The sequence below is a fragment of the Psittacula echo genome, assembly GCF_963264785.1.
Source record: "Psittacula echo genome assembly, chromosome: 24".
In the NCBI taxonomy this organism is placed as follows: Eukaryota; Metazoa; Chordata; class Aves; order Psittaciformes; family Psittacidae; genus Psittacula; species Psittacula echo.
In genome coordinates, this window is record NC_137759.1 from 3,371,981 (window position 1) to 3,389,055 (window position 17,075).

At 49.3% G+C, this 17,075-nt stretch overlaps 1 protein-coding gene across 1 annotated transcript; it reads right to left on the reverse strand.

The window, feature by feature from the left end:
* Positions 1–15,936: 15,936 nt before the first annotated feature.
* Positions 15,937–16,200, reverse strand: TINCR (TINCR ubiquitin domain containing; the record flags this gene model as incomplete). The annotated part of the gene is made up of 1 exon (XM_080634071.1): positions 15,937–16,200. The coding sequence occupies one exon, from the start codon at positions 16,198–16,200 to the stop codon at positions 15,937–15,939; it is 264 nt and encodes an 87-aa protein (XP_080490197.1).
* Positions 16,201–17,075: the final 875 nt, after the last annotated feature.

The following is a 17,075-nucleotide window of genomic DNA, read 5'->3' on the forward strand; positions in this document are numbered from 1 at the left end:
TCGCTCTGGGCTTCCCTGGAGGAGCGAGGCTGCAATCACCACCAGGCACGAAACAAAGGCGTGAAAACCATCTCCTGGTTTAGGGAAGTCGGGAAGCCTGTGGCTCGAGCTGTGGCTCTGCAGGAGCTGCAGCTTTCTGCAGCCACCTGGAGCTTAATTGCCACTTAAAGGAATTATCTTCTGCCTTTATCCCTAAGAAAAACAACTATTTGTATGGAGCAGGCAGACAGGGAAGCACGCTGGGAATTGCTCTGTAGAGCTGCTTCCTCCTCTCACCATGTTCCAAGTGAAAGAAAATAGAAACAAAATTCAGTCAAACAGCGATAGGAAGGAGGAGAGGCACTGGGCAGAGCATGAACCTCCAGGAGCTCCAATGGGAGAGAACAGACACTTCCAAGCATCCCCTGATCTTGTGCTCCTTCCTCAAGCACCTGCAGTGGTCTCTAGAACACATTCCTGATGGGGTAGCCCTAGGTCTCACCAAGAGCCTTGCCTTTCTATGTCATCTCCCAGCAGATGCTGCATTTGGCATCACCATGATTTACATTGCCAGGGAGTTCTCCCAGCCTTTGAGCCCAATGCCTGCCCTGGGATCCTGTCAGCAGGAGTATTTTTTCTCTCCTTTAAAGAAAAAAGAACCTCTTTTCTCTTTCATATCTACCAGGAATAAGTCCTTGCTGAAATGAGCTACTCGCTGTGGGAGAAAGGCACTGCACTGACAGGCTTGAAACCTGACAACTTACTATTACACTACAAAAAGTCACCTCCCCAGTGATGGGGGAGGCTGAACAGCAGGAGCCTCTTCTCTTCCAGCATCCTTTTGCTGTACTAAAAGCTTCAGAGAAACCTGTAGGAAACCAAAACTGGGCAGGTCTAATATACCCAGAGCTTAAACTAGCCCTGGCTTTAGCCCTGAATTGTTCTTTTTACCCTCTTCATTGTCATATAGTGCTGCCTCATAACGTTATGTCCAGACTCCCTTTTGAACATCTCTCTGAGTGCTTGGTACTGAGGCATCCAGACCTCTTTACCACGCAGAAGCAACTGCACCTTATCTGTGGCATCCTCAGCATTTGGCTTTCAAGCACTAAAATAATCCAGTCTCTCCCATCCCTCCACATTGTCCAACTCACAATCAGGAGCTATTGGCAAAGGCTCTGCATTGAAAAAACTCATTGTAACTGTAAGAGGTAAGATTGTCATTTTGGAAGAGTCAGTTTGTTAGGCAATAACACATTTCCTGGAGTAACTACTTCCCTGGTCAAAAAGCTTCATGCCTAAGCAGTGTCTTGCTTTCATTTTCTTGTCCTTGATCCTCAGCTCATGGATATCAGCATCGCTTTACAGAAGTCCATAAAGGTCCATCTGTGTATGTGAGCTATAGATCTGGTCCAAGTCTCTGCCTATATTATAAACAAGTTTCAAAGAGATTCTTGGCAAATGAAGAAGGGAAATAAAAGTCTTTTTGTACTCAGAAATTTCCCAGGAATAAAACAAATGCACAGTCAAAGTTATTCAAATGACATTTCGGGAGATCAGTCATAGAATCTGTTAATACATTTCTTTTTAAACAGATGGAGCTTGCAAGTTTACTTTGGGCTTATAGGCTAACCTGTTCTATTGCCACCATGGCCAGAGACACAAGACCCAGCTCGGTGTTCACAAGAGTCTCCATGCTGAAATGGATAGGATCTGCCCAACATAGACGGGGCTTCATTAGAATAACTCAGTAAGAATCTTCTAAAGGATGTATCAGCCCTTGAAGCCACATTACGTGCACATTACAGTAAGTCAGGCATGTCCCCACCAGAAGTCAGATGAGAATCAAGCAGGGGGTCTCACATCCAGACTCACATAAAGCAGCGCTGTACCTTGGGGAAAGCCTTTCTGAAACCAGTGTGACTCAGCAAAGCTCTGCACAGCACAGTCCAGTCCACAGCATTTATAGCTAAGGGTTGTAGCTGCAAGCTCCAGCCTGATTCCCCACTGCACAGGAGGAACAGTAAGTTACAATTATTCCCACTTTTAAGGTGCTTGCCTGAAGAGTTTTATTCCTGTAAAAGCAAATAACTGTCCCTCATCTTCTTGTATTGCTGGAGCACAAAATGCCTCTGCAATTGTGATTTTCTTTCGACTGTGTATTTGGTGGCCCTGATACACCCAACTCAATGTAGGCTTTGTTTGCTTGTGCACTAGGATCATTTACAGGCAATGAGTAAAGAGCAGTGATGCTGCTAAGGCTCTCCACGGAGCTTGGCAAACTGACTTCAGCTGCTTCCCTCGGGTTATGTGTCCTTCCCTGTCCAGTTCTGCTCATGACTCAGTATGGTGCATGCCTGCAGAGAGCTGCGACTGGGCTAGGACCCAGTTACTTCTCATTTCTGCTTTCTCTTTGCTTCCAGTTCACACACACCAGCTTCACCAACATGGGTGAAATAAGCCTGTGGTCCATGGCAGAGTTACGGAGGCTGTGAGCAAGGAGTAAGCTGGAGCTTTTCTTTGTGCATCCACACCACCATTGTCAGGTGCATCCTGGCTGCAGGCATTTATTCCAGGTGATGCTGTAAAGTGCAGAAACTAGAGTCCAAGCCATTGCCTTGCACAGAGGGTTTGCAGTGATGGGATTGTGAAAGCTCTCACAAATTAAGCTGACCTGCAGGAATAAGCCTAAGCAAGTGTAAGCCATAATAATCACAGCTCTTTGAAAACTTCTGTTTCATTAGCGAGACTTTAATAGCTGTATAAAATCAGGAGAGTATTTATTATAACAATTTACAGATGGGAACATAAAAACTGAGAGGTAGTGGCTGGGACAGTCAGATGCTTCTTGAGATCCGTATGGGCTTTCTTGCTAACGGGCCAGCAAAGGGTGATTGTGCATGTCCCAGGCTGAACATGACACATTAAAGCAACCATAGACAGGGGCCACTTGTGAAAACGTTGCCCATAACATCCTGAGGGTCCCCCAGAAAACCAGTGGCACTTTATTCATTAGCCAAAGATGAACACAGATTAAGAACTCAGTTGTGCAAGACGCTGGGTAACTGCAGTCCAAGGGAAGGGGCTAACGTGGCTGTGCTCTTACTCATTGTGCTCTCCCAGGAACTCTCACCCAGGGAGTCAGATTGCTGCACGGTGGCACAGAGCAGCGCAGTAACTTGCCTACAGGAACAGAGCATGCCACAGTTTTCTATCAGATCTATTTGGGACGATTATGGCTCCAGTCTGCCCATCCGACTGAGCACAACAAGGGTGGAAGTAGGACAGTAATTTGCTTATCTACTGAAAGGTCTCCTGTGCATCCTAGGAAAGAGCTGGCCTTGACCACTGCTGCTGGGGAGGCAACGAATTTGACGTGCTTTGGGGAAATCAGAATAGTCATTGCTAGCGGCCGGCGTCCTGTGAGCTCCATCCTACCGCTCCACATTGTGAACACAGAGGAACAGGAGCGAGTTTAAGTGACTCCAAGACTTCACATTCATCCTTTAGATTGTGCAAACGCTAGCGACGGCAGGGTTCATTTGTTGATGTCTGTTTGCAGGGGTTTATTTGTTTGAAAAGGCTAATCAGCTATCAGGATGCAGAGGCAATTGCTTAAATGTAAAGGAAAAGGAAGAAATTGTTCAAAGCTATTCAGATGAGGGAGCATGGTTTGCGTTTTGATGTCGGTGTGCAGCCAACTGACAAATGCTGAGCCACAGTCTGGTGTAAATCCAGATGAATTCCATCAGAATCAACAGACTTGCTTCCAATTTATTCTGATGTAACAGCGAGCGTGATATTTCCATTTAGATTTACATTAGATTTGTTTCCTGTTTTCCATAATTCAGTCGCTTTCCATTGTGTACAAAAACAGCCTGGGCCAGATCTTGATCTCATTTGCATTGGATGAAAACAGTTGTTTCAGATGGAGCTACTCTGGATTTCTAATTGCATAAATGAGAGTGGAATCTGATCTATTCCAAGTGAGAAGTTCCCAGGGCATTGCCATGTGAGAACACCTCTGCCACAGCGAGGGGATCAGGTCTTTGCCATTGATTTCAAGGGAGTATTTTCATCTAAGTCCTGTGCTGGAGCCCCAAGCTTGACACCTTCACACACACAAGGTGTAGAAGCCCCTCTTCCCTTCAGAAGGTGAGCTAACAACCAAATACCTCCATCATCCCATAACCTAACACTAAACTACCATGTGTTGGCTTAGAAGAAAGTCAGGAACAAAAGGAACTCAGCTTCACCTGCCAGAAGTCTCCCTCAAAAGCTATAATGGCCCTGATATATTTCATTTGACACACACATTGTTTATAACCCAGGTTTCCTGTGTTGCCTTCTGCTTCTTCCCTCGAGGCCCTTCTGACTTCCCTTGCTCAGCTGTAATTGGAAACATTGGGAGCAATACAATGATTCTCTGGCAGATAAGGCTGTCCGGTTTGGTGGCCATGCTGCTAGCAATACATTGGGTTATTACTAATAACTAAGAGGGTTATTCCCAGCAACATGTGCAATCAAATGGATTTACTCCTTCCCATTGAAGCTGTTTATTTCACTGCTAGCAGGAAAATAAGGCCATTTAGAGTCATTTATGGTAGTTGCAAAGGCTTTTCTGAGTAGATGTACAAGCTATGTTGCCATAGCTTCTAGGAGGACTTTGAACTCGGCTCATCCATCTGGCTTCAGAACATCCCACCCTTGTTCCTTGCTGTCCTCTAGAATGGGATATGAAGAGGCATCATTCTCCCTCTGGATCTCAGGTCAGGTACGAGCTCAGCTAGCCCTTAAACCACTGGCCTCCTGGCTGCCAGCTGTAGTGGTTTGTAAGTATGGATATTCCACCTCAGTTCCTAAACACGGCTTTTGCTATGAAAACATGCACTTTGAGTCTTTGTTACCCAGGGCCTGGGGAAATGCAAAGCTGATAGGCAGTAAAAGCAGCTACATCAGCAGCAGATCGCTTTACCTTGATATGACTTGCCACTGTAAATGAAGACAGACCTGTTCCACTTGCGTTTGCAGGACTCCTGTGTGTTTAATTGCACTGGAACTTTAGATTCCTTTACAAATTTAGGTATTTCTCTTCATTTACAACATTTAGCACCAAACATGGGAAGACAACGACAGGAACAGCCACGACGACACCACACTTCTAAGGCTATCAGTACTAAGAGCACATTATGTGGCAGACTGGAACGTCAGCATCTCTCTGCTTCCCTCCCCACAGCATCTCAGCCCTGTGCAGAAAGACTGGAAATTACCCCATGGCTTTGGCCTGCAGTTTATAAAGCAGAGCCTGGAAAAAACAAGGCAATCATCAAATTTCCAGTGTAGGCGGCAATCTGTCTGTTGGGTTTGCACACAGACACATTATCAGGGCCTGTGAGTGCCTGGAGGCAGCGCTACACAGAGCAGCTCCGCAGCTCTTGCCTATAAAACACAAAGGCACACCAGGTTCTCTTCTGCCTGATGCTTCCCAGCGAGCCGGAGCTGAGCAGGACCCATCACAGGGTAACAAAAGCTGACAGAAGCACTTCTTTCTGATGTTGTTCCCCGCCGTTTTTATTCTGCCGTGCCATTTGCATGACGACTGCCTCCTAATTGTCCATTTTAGCAGGCAAAGAGCAATCTGATACAGATTATAACACGCAAGGGAAAGCAGCAATGTCACAAAATAGGTGCCACCAGCCAAAGGCAGCCTTCCTGGCTCCCCCAGGGTTTTGACACTGGGTTATTAAGCAGCTGAGCAGCACTGCCTGGAATTAACGTGAGCCAAAAAAAGCAGGACAGTGGGATTCTGCTTAGCCCCAAGTGCCAGAAACCCTTTCATCAGGGCTCTCTGATAGCCCCGAGTGGCTGAGGCGGTCCTGAAAGCACCTTTGAGGTGACGTTGTGCTGCTGTCCTTGATGAAGGGACACCTTGGAAGCAACGTGATGGCCCGAAGGCCTGAGAAGGGAGCATCAGCCTTGAGAAGGGAGCCCCCGCAATGGTGCTGGGAGCCCCTGGGAGGTAACAGTTGGCCTCAGCATCCCGTTTGAGGTAGCACAGCAGAGCCACCATGGGGCCAGAGCCTCAGAAAGCAGCGTGTGGCCCTGTAAAGAAAACCATGTGGCTGAAAACCAGGAACACCTGGAAGCAGAGCACTTCCAGGAGGGAATGCCGCCCAGTAGCCTAAGAGTGGCTAATGCGGCACAGCCCTGTGCCAACAGGGCCCTGCAAGGAAATGTGGTGCAGCTGCCATCATGGGAGAGTGTGTGCAAGTGCTGCTGGGGCAGGGAAACCCATAATGAAGCAGCCTCAAGGGAGATGTGCCACAGCCTGCTCGAGCCCTGAGAGCTCAGCACTGGATTCGCCTGGATATGAAAGTCCCTCTGTATTCCCAGGACCGCCAGTGCAGGCTCATTGATCAGAAGGCAGGGCAGGAAATGAAATGAAGCAGGTGACTTAAAGGCAGACTTCAGAGGCTACATCTGTTCCTCCATTCCCACTGGGTAGAACACTGATGTAACTTCACAAAGTAAATTCAGTGCTGAGGAGGGCTGATGGCCCTGGAAACTGAAGCACTCGACGCATTCATGACTTGGGTATTGGAGAAGAGGCACTGGAACACGCCTGAGCCTGAGCTGCCCTGCTGAAGCACAGCAGCTGCTGGAGACAGCCTGCCTGGGCTTGTCTCCTGCTTGTGAAGCTGAAGAGAAGGAGCTGGCTGGGAAGGCCTGGATGCGGCTCCGAGGTGGAGGCGGAAGCAGCAGCAAACAGCAGTGCTTTTGGTAATCCTGTCTGGATCAACAGCAGGATCCCAATGATGAAGAAGAAATCCCATCCATAGTACAGCATGCGAAGCTGCAGACATCTCCATCTTGCAATACACTGAGGGTGGCATGCAGACAGGAGCTCAAGCACCTTTTAGCTTGGGTCTTTGGTCTTGTCCACACCTGTGTTCACAGAGAACAAGGGAAACATCCATTTCAGAGCAGTTCTTACTATCTTTCCTGGTATTTGGACATTACACCATCACCTCTATACTCTGCAGTCTAAAGAACTTGGATGGGTTTAGATGGGCTTGGATGAGTGGGGAGAGACAGGACATCTCAAATAAGAGATCTATTTTGCCACCTAAGCCTGTGTCCAGCAGAGGATGCAGAGCATGCCTCTGCTCGTTTGGAGACCCGACCTTCGTCTTGGCCAGACTCAGCTAAAGCCCAAATGTCTAAATTACATTGTAAAGAGTGGCTGTCACCTCTTCTGAGAGCATCTGAGTGTGGTGTGAAGCATTTAGCAAGCACTGAGGGTACCTGAAGCTAAGGAGGAAGAGGCAGCTGGGGGAGGACAGGCAGTAGAAGAGGCCATGCAGAACAAGTGAGCAACAGAGGTTGTCCCACTGACTTCCCAGGCCCCTGTCACTGGAGGGCTGCACAGTCTTATCTGCAGAGCATGAAAGGAAACAACAACATAATGAACAGTCAAAGAAAGGAAGTCAGTTCTTGCTCCTCAGAGCAGAGCCTCTTTTCTCATATATCTTGTATTGGGTTATGGCATAGAGGGAAATAGAACTACCTCAAACAGATCCAGTGAGTTTTACCTCTCTTCATGCTGTACCTGTGGTTGTTTCCACGTGGTTTGCCTTTCTTTCCATTCTCCTTCTTTTTCCCATATGATAAGATCCATCGGTTGAAGGACAGCAACCAACCCAGCTCCTCCTGCTCGGAAGAAAGGCCGCAACTGCACTTAGAATAAGAGATTGTCAGGCAGATTGGAAGCGTCAATCAGGGCCTATCTCTGAAAAATACATTAGTCCAGGCAGCTCCCCACCACCCCAGTTAACGTAACTCTTACCAGATATCCCCTGAGCTGCCAGCTGCAGGGATGAGGTGTTCGAGAAGACCCCAGACCTAATTCAGCTCGGGTCACTTTGCCTTTTGCTGTGATTGGCAGCTCCAGAGAAGTAAATCCTGCTCTCCCAGGCTTTGTGAGGCAGACTGGGCCATTTACTAGAAGAGGGGCACAGGTTTAGGTCTGTTGCTGAGTGGGTCCCATCCTCAGTGGCACGCCTCCACTTTAATACCGCCATTATCATTTTAATTGTTATTTATGACTGCACCTCGGGCTGCGCCAGGCACTTTCCAAGCACTCAGCAACGCCCTGGCTCTGCTCCAGGAAACTCCTTGTTTCAGGACAGACAGAGGCGAGGAGGCACCGCATGATCAAGAGGCAGGAACGCCGAGCCAACCGCTCCAGTGCTGCCCACCGGGTGCCTGCCTTGCTGGGTGACCTTGGGAAGGCGCATTCCTTCTTCCCATGCTTAGTCCCATCCCACTCTGTCCATCTCAGATCTCCAGCTGTGACTGTGTTCACGTCTTCATCTGTCTTAGAATCTCTTTGTGTGCAAAGCTCAAGGAAGTACTTGGGGAAATAGTTTTGTTCCTAGGAATAAAAGCAATGGGAAATGCGAAACTCCCATTTTTCCACAGCATTTCTTTGGATGCTTTTGGTGGAAAAAAGAATCGAATGTCTTCTCATTGCCAAAAACAAGTTCAGAGAGGCATGTTTTTCACTTGAGAACCAGGAAGTGCAGGTTTGGGGGCACTGGGAAGGCATTTGCTGGTCATTAGAATTCCCTGGGGAAAGTACTGTAGTTGTTAGAGAAACATCCATTTTGTCCTGAAAATAAGTTTGAACCTAAAACTCAGTTGTTCTGTGAGCAAGAAACCAGTGAAACCTGTTCTCTGATTTGTGCGTTACAACTGCTTCTTATTTCCTCCTCTCTTGGTGCTCCCAGCTCACTGTAACATCCCCAGGGCATCCGTATCCCTTCCAGACCTCCCCAGCAAAGTCCTTGGCTCTCCCAACAGGTTGTTGCTTTGCAGGCAAGGGGCAGAGAGTACAGGAGCTGGGCTGAAGCTAGACAGGTACCAACTGACCAGTCGGTCTAAACGCCAGCTGGTCACTTGGCTGCTGCATCTCAAAATAGACAGGGAGCTAGAGGTGTAATTCCCTTTCCTACAGGAGGATATTAACTTAAATGTCTCTCTTCTACCCAGCTGCTGGTTTTTCATGAAAATTGAAAGAATCTTGGCTCTGTGAGACCTGTCTTTCCATCCAACTTGGTTGAATCAGGTCAGTTCAGAAGTTACTAGAGCAGGGGGACTGGCAACACAAGGATGCTCTTTGCCTTATAAACCCTGGCTCAAAAATAAGGCAGTTTTGGTGTACAATAGGTCCCTAATGTTAGGTGAGGTTGCCATTAACAGTGTCTCTGCCCTTTGGATACATAAAGGCTGTGAAGCTCCAGGACTCTCTATAGTGCTCTTACCATTCATTTGCCGTGCAGAACTTCCAGCCTAGAAATGAGGGCCCTGCTGTACAGGAACCAGAGAGTCCCTAACCCGAGTCACAACTGGATGGACAGAGAGGAGAAGAAAGGGAAGAATAAATTATCTCAGACTTACACAGAGGAAGACAAAGGGCAAGAGCAGCAACTTCCTGAGGAGTCCCTGGGGGGAGAGTCGGAAGGAGGCTCAGTTGTCCAAAGTCCCCATCTCGGGCCCTAAGCAAAGTCCACCTCAGCTCCCTCTCGCTTCATCACCCAGGCAGAAGTCGCCCTTTCAGGGGCATCTCTCTCTGATTCACTGCCCTCAGGAGCTGAGTCAGTCCTGCCCACACTTCTCCTTTGGCAGCTGAGAGCGCATGAGGAAACGGTATTTGTTGTTCTGTTTGGGTTCCTTATTCATGGGCATTATTCAGCGCTGAAAACACTGGGAGCTGCTTCTGAACAGTCCTGGAGCTGACGTGCAGGGAGGGACTTACCGGTGGCAGGGCTGCCTTTCCATGGCCAAGCTCTCCCCCGTCTGCTTCCCTTCAGCCCTTGTCACACTCCCCATCTCTCACGGCTTTGGCTGTGCTCTTTGGCATTATCTGGGTAAGAAAGAGGCAAATACTTGGAGCACCGTAGACACGCAATCAGAAACAGCATTTCGCCACAGAGGCACTGACCCTGGCAGGGGGACATTATAAACCTGATCCTCTGAGTGGTTTTCCAGTCACACTATAGAGCTCCTTGCAGGGTTCCAGACCTGTTCACCCTTCTGCAGAAGACGCCTTCACCCTCCTTCAGATAATCTGCAACTGCCTGGAAACCTTCTTCCCATAAGCAAGGCTCTCCCTCTGTAGCTCATGTTCTTGGAAATCCATTTTGCATCTTAGAATAGGGACAGCCTCTACCTTTAGCAGCACTTTGCGGATGTTTGCAGTGAGACAGAGCTTGAATTACTCAAGATATACTCACCCCCATGCATTAGCACTAAACCATGGGTTTCTGGGGTTATGGTTCCCAAACGTTCTGTAACAGGAGCACAGACCTTGCATAGAAGACTAAAGCTGACCAACACTAGGATTACTTATTTAGATGAAGACCCTTAGAAACCATCTAGGGCTACCCCCTGCAGTCTGCAGAACATAGGCTGAAGCTCTTGAACGTTTCGGGGGGTACCTCTTCAGGGCTAGCATTTGCTTAGAGAGCTCATATCATGCCTTGGACTGCAACCAAGCTACTCATGGCCTGTAGGCAGCAGCTCTCCCAGCAGCCTCCCCACCCAGCCGAGCCAGAAAGTGCAGGGCTGAGTCTTCTGACTCCTGTGAATTGCTCTTTGCAATTATGCAGACAAGAAACTGAGCCTGTGCTGCAAACGTGTCATCAGGGCTTAGGTTCACAATCTATGAGGTGGGGGTTTCCTTAGGTCCTAGGAAAGGATGCTACGGGTCTACTTCGGCTGATACCAGTCACTGGTTGGGTTTTCTGCAAGGCCCAGAACAGGATTCGTATTCCAGCACTTGCCTCCTCACTTGGAAGTTCAGGGGGCTGTGATAGTCAGGGATTTGCTGTGAACCCATCCTAGGACACATCTGCTCCATCAACCACCAGGACCCAGGAGAGGGTGCCTCTCCCAACCAGGCAAACTCCTCACTGGTCGGAATCAGCACAACAACAGGAAGCTGTGCCATATCACTCCAGGAAAGAATCTAGTTTAGGATGTACTTTTCCATTCATTAATTCTTTGCCTAGAGCCAAGACAACCCCCCCCCATGGGACATATTAGCTCCGTTTTATCGACTGCAATCCCATGCAACTGCACAGGGGAGGAATTCAGATCCTACAGACCATGTTCTCTGCCGATGTGATGCTCTGCTGTTGTTAAATGAGCTTCTTGGGCTGAACAGTAACTGAGCTAAATACAGGCGTCATTTCCTGGCCTGGACGCTGCAGGGGCTCTGCAGAGTAACTGCACTGGTGCTTCCAGAACTCCATAATCACTTAACTGATTTCAAGGAGTTTACAGCAGCAGAGAGCTTGGCCTGTGAGTAATATGCATGAAAACTACCTTCAGCCACAGAGATGCAGTCGGTCCCCTACCTGGCTGTTGCCTAAGTAACGCATCTCGAAGAGGATGCTTTTTAAGTCAGTGTTATTTATCCAGTAGAAGGAAGGAGCCTGTTAAAGCCATACCAGGTCGACATATGTCTAAGCATGTAGTGAGGAACTTAATTAGTTCTCCCTGAGAAAAGAGACTCCCAGTGCTATTTAAAGGATCGTTATCCCACTGAGGTGTCCTGGAGCCTGCTGCTGGGCCTAAGCTTAACAGGGCGAGTCTGTAGTAGTTGGATGGGAGCAAAGAAATCTCCCTTCCATGCTGAGGAATAATTGCTGAGCAACCCCGGGAGCTGCAAGGTCAGTGCAAGGAGCAGGCAGCACAGAACCACACTGAAACGCAGCGCAAGGGGCTTAATTCATGCCTGGGCTGTAACGTTGGCTTTCAGGGTCAAACTGTGCAGATCCCATTATCTGTCTGGTCTCTAGAGATCCAACATCATCTGCTGTGCTTGGTGACTGCGTCTCAGGCAAGTCCAGTGAGAGTGAGAAGGGGTGACAGGAGAGTGGAGTAAAATAAGCCTGGAGTGAGGCACTGCCAAGTGTCTGTGTCAAGCGTTAATCCTCGTGTCATCACAGGAGTCAAATGCAGGCAGCAGGTTCTCAGCATGAGCTAAACCGGACCTTACGCAAGTGGCTCAGTCAGAGTTTTCATTTATGAGGCCAAAAATCAGAGCCTGGAAACCAAATGCCAATACGGGAATGAGCTGGGGTCCCCTAAGGTGGATGGGTTTGGTGCTCTGTCGGCAGGTAGCTCCTGGAATGGAAGGAGAACTAGGCTGCATAGCCTCTGAAGGATAAAACAGGGTCCTGAGCATATTAAAGCTTGTACAAGCACTGGCAGTGCTCACACTGAGGCTGGATGGCTGAGGAGGGTGCATCCTGGAGAGGCTTATCTTGACCTTAGAGTGGCTCCTATAGCACGGGGGGGGCCTTGATCTGCTCTTGGAGCTGTCAGGAGCTGTTCCTAGATGAGCTGTTATGGTAACTGAGGTAGTGCCCTGAGAGAGATGTTTTCAGGTGGCTCCAGGGCAGAAAATCAACACCAATAGATTCCAGATAATAGACTTCTGCTAAACTCACTGCTGGCATCTACTTTATTTAACCATGGCTTGCTGTACTCCATTCTCTGGGCAAGCCATACGTGACAACAGGAGCTGCTTGGCTCCAATGAACCCCGGCTTCCAAAAGACTGAGGGCATCCCATGTGCTGTAGCATGTGAGTGGCCAGCGTCTTGGCCCACAGGGAACATGGCAGCTCCTGAAATGCATCCGGACTGGGCCAGAAGTGCAGTGCAGTACTCCAGCACCGTAAGAGAAAGCAGCTCAGGCACTGGTTTATTAGGACAGACCTTGCCTGACTGCTCAAGATGAGTGCACAAGAAAGGAGCCTGAAACAAGTGCAAAGGCTCTGCTGATGTGCTCGTGTTTATAACACGTCCAACTCCAGCTGGAGCTGTACATCCTTAGGGGCAGTCAGTGACAGGCACACAGCATGGCTAGGAGTTGCTCTTGGATCACCCATTCACATCCTCTGCTCATGGGTTAAGCGGTGGATTCATCAGCATCCCTCCCCCTAACACTGAGCATCAAAATGCAGCCAAGGGATTATTGACAAGGAGGAGCTGATGCCACCCACCCGCCCTCCAGCACTGCTGCTGGGTGCCTGCTGGGAGGCCCCTTTGGTTGGTGTTCCCCAGCTCGCAGGCAGGACTGGGGAAGAGCCAGGCGAGTTTCAGGAACTCCCACATCCCCACCAGACCAGCCCGGCAGCCTCGGGGCCCTGCACCACCTCCAGAGCGAGCCAAACAGGTTCTGCCGTGGCGTGGTCCAGAGCGCCAGCATTTGGGAGAGCCTGCTGCATGCCCGCCTGGATGCTCCTGCATCTCTGCAGGGTGGCTGCTCTTCTCGTGTTGAGACTCACCAGTGGTCTCCTTCCTTGCACTGGGCACCAGTGGTGTGAACACTGCACTGAGGGGTTGCTCTCTCTGCTTGTTCCTTCACATTTCAAGTCTTGCTTTGCTTGTTTTACCCACTTATAACCATGTCATTGTAATATGTAGCTCTCTAGGGCTAGAAGCTGTTCTGCAGCATGTTCTTTGCTCAGCTTCTCCTGCAACAGGCTCGCAATCTCGAATCAGTGCAGCAGTAATGCGATTAGCAGGCTCTGCGCAAGGGGGAATTGCATCCTCAGTGGATGCAATATTCCCAGCTCTGGCCTGCCTGTGTGTTCTCCCAGGGTGAGAGGTCATGTTGACTGAACACCAAAGTGGCTTGCTTGAACTTTTAAACGCTAAGGTCCTAATAGTCAGCATTAGCTGGGATGTGGGTCCCGTTCCTGCCAAGCGGCAGCCTTAAGTGAGTTTTTATTACTAAGTTATAAACCCCCGACAACACAAATGAGAAGTGGAAATGCTGACTTGGCCTTTGCTAAATGCCAATTATCTATAAAGGCATTGGAGGAAGGGAGAGATGGAAAATAAGGTCATTTTTATGTTTTCTCTGCTTCAAAGTAAACTGTCTCATGAGCCCCTTGTAGGAACACACAGCATGCCGAGTGACCAATAATATTTATAGGCACGACTCTGAGCTGCAGACCTTGGCCATCAGAGTAATTCCACTTCTGGAATTAATACAGCTCTACTTGACTGGCACCTTGGTACAGAAAAGTAAGTAGGAGACACCAAGATATTCAGGGAGAACTTAAGAAGCAGATGCTGACCTTTGATGGAGAGGGTCCATCCTTCACTGAGTTGGTCAAGTACTAAAACCAGCTCTTAGACCCTCAGGGCTGCTGGGCAAACCCAGCACTGTGTTTTCTATTCCTCTGTGCTCCTATGGCTCCCGAACAATCCCAACTGGCTACTCTCTTTGTATTCCCCAAGTTTGCACACTTGCCCAGCTGGTACAGACCAGTGTACTCCACAGGTACTCTTGGAGCAATGTGGATTTCTAATACCTAAAGATCTGGCTGAATAATCTTAAGGCTCAAATCGGTGCTGCAATCTCAGCTGCAATCTCAGTTGCAATGCAGCACACACCACCTTCCACCTCTGTGTTTCCTAACTCCCAGTTGAAGTGGTAGAGTGAGCCCTCTAAAAACCAGCCCCCTGCATGCTGAGGATGTGATGGGGTGCTGTCACAGAGGCTGTGCTCAGCCCAGGACCAGGTAGCAAGCAGGATGATGACTGCCAAGCCACATACAAGCGTGCCTCAGAAATATCATGGGGACCATGATACAATGACAGCAAGTGGGAAGGTGCATCTGTCAAAAGAGCATCAATCTGTGCCTTTCATCAACTGAGTCCCTCCAAATCCTTTCTTACTCTCAGAAATCAGGCTGTAGGATTTAGGAAAGTAAAGAGTGGAAACAACAACAAATAGAAATGCTCCTGCTATTAAAAACAAGGTGAAAAGGAGGAGCTGAGCCAAGTTAATCAGAGGGCTGAAATGAGTTGTTGGAGAAAGGGGTCATGGGTGACTTGGGGTTTGCAGTTAGCTGAGCGGTGTGAAATCTCTTGCGTCTGGCTGAGCTCTGAAAGGAAATGCTTTATTAAATCTTCTTTGTGTGAGATTTCAAGCTGCCTGTGGACTGGAAAATAGGACCATTCCAGTACACGGCACACCATCAGAACTCAAGTCTGGTGCGGGTTTTTCTGCAGAGGAAACTCTGATCAGCAGAGACACATAACTCAGAGGGCTCAGGATTTAGAAAGCTGAATTAGACACAACACGCCCATGCTCTGCTGTGCACCTCTTCTACCCAGTCTCCCCAAAATGCTTCACAGGATTAATCGTGCTGGCAGCAACAACCAGGCAATAGGGAAGACAGCACAGGCAGGCGTAAATCCACCCCACTGAATCTTAACTGGTCCCGTGGGCCAGTGCATCTCGGGTCCATCAGTTCAGCTTTCATCCCCCTGGACCACGAGGCCCGCCCTGATTTATTGATCTCCTTTGCACTGGATCTCCTGGAAGTTTCCAGTCTCACTCTGGCCACTTTTGGGAGGCTGCAGCCTCTTGCTGCCTCTGTTCAGCACTCTCTGGGCTTTGCTGTGAGCCGGCACTCACCAGCTCTTCCCTGGCAAAGCAGGACTGTGCCACCCCACAGTACTCACAGAAAGTATCTGCTAGGAAGAAACGGAGAGAGCCAGGCTTGACAACACAGACCGAGGACAAGTGAGAGGCTCCCAGCGCACTCCACCATGTCACACAATCTCCTTTGCCCTTCTGCACCTCTTGGCTTTCCCTCTGTGCTTGGCCACGTAGTAGAAAGTGAGTCCTGATCGGAGACAGGACAGGCAGCACCACCAGGCTTCCTCCTCCTCTTACCCCCTTACTTCACACCACAGCATGTCTGGATATAAAGAGCCTTGAATCTCAATCCACCTGCTGGCAACGGCAGGGTTTGAGTTCCTGCTCTGCTTTCTGCAAACCCCAACAGGAAAGAGCCCTGAGTGGCTCAGATACACAGAGCATTCCCCTTCCTTTGCACCGCCCCTGCTGCAGACGAGCTCCTCGCCTACCTTTTATTGCTGACAAGAAGCAGGACGGAGCCATTCTGGATGTTGGCTTCTTTGAGAGTCTCGTGCTCCTCGAGCTGCCTGGAGTTGTAATAAAATGTCTTCTTCCAGGAAGTGACGCCCTCCCGCACTAAGTGAGCCCGTAGGTCCATCACCGTGTCTCTGGGCTTGACCGTCAGCGGCATCATCAGGTCCTCATCGGCCAGGTGCACCTTAATGTGGTACCTCTTCCAGCGGGAGAGGCTCCTTCGCAGCGTGTCCATCCTCTCCAGCTCACCAGGGCCAGTGTGGCAGAGAGGAGCATCCGCCTGGGAGGTGGGTAAAGCAGGGATGTGGCTCTGAAGAGGCTGTCTGCTGTGAACAGCTTCAAGTGTCCTGCCAAACCTGTTCCTCCCAGTTGCCATGCCGCATGCTTCACATTCCAGGGAAGAGCTCACCTGGCTCCAAGAGCCTGCTGGCTGGGAAACGTCTCCATGACTCATTTCCACACACCCCTAAATCCTCCATCGTAATTATAATGCCTTCACAAAGTGCTCTTCGTTCCAATGGCTCTCAGAGGACTTTAAAGCTGGATCTCCATAGCCATTCGAAACGTGGGTGCATGTGAGAAATGAATGGGTTTAGTAACCTCATGTTTCCTTCTCTAAAGAGCTGCCAGCTGTGGAGTAGATCAGTTCAACGAAGTAGGCGTGGAGGAACCTCACAGCTATTTAACATGGCCATTCGAATGAAGAAAAGTACTCTGCATAGTGAAAAATTCCTCACGGATGAGAGCCAGAGCACCCTGAAGGAGACACAGAGCCCGGTTGGTGGGAACACCCCTCATCAGTGCAGCACAGTTTCCCCCTAGAAGACGTGTATAGTTATTGCAGGCAAACAGGCGGGGACCCTCCAAAAGCGGTAGGACTCATTCATTGCTCGTAATGCCATCAGATATCTAATACTGACTCACACGTGCTCCTCACTGGTTCATCATCTTGATTTCCTCTTCCTTTCAGATCTCTGCCTAATTGAAGGGCTGATCGCATCCTGCTCTGCCATGTGAGCAGGATCAGCATCACGGGGCTGCAGGCTACTGGAGGCAACCAGGAGGCAACAGAAGCCCCAGAACACCGAGAGGGACAAGCGATGCTTTGGT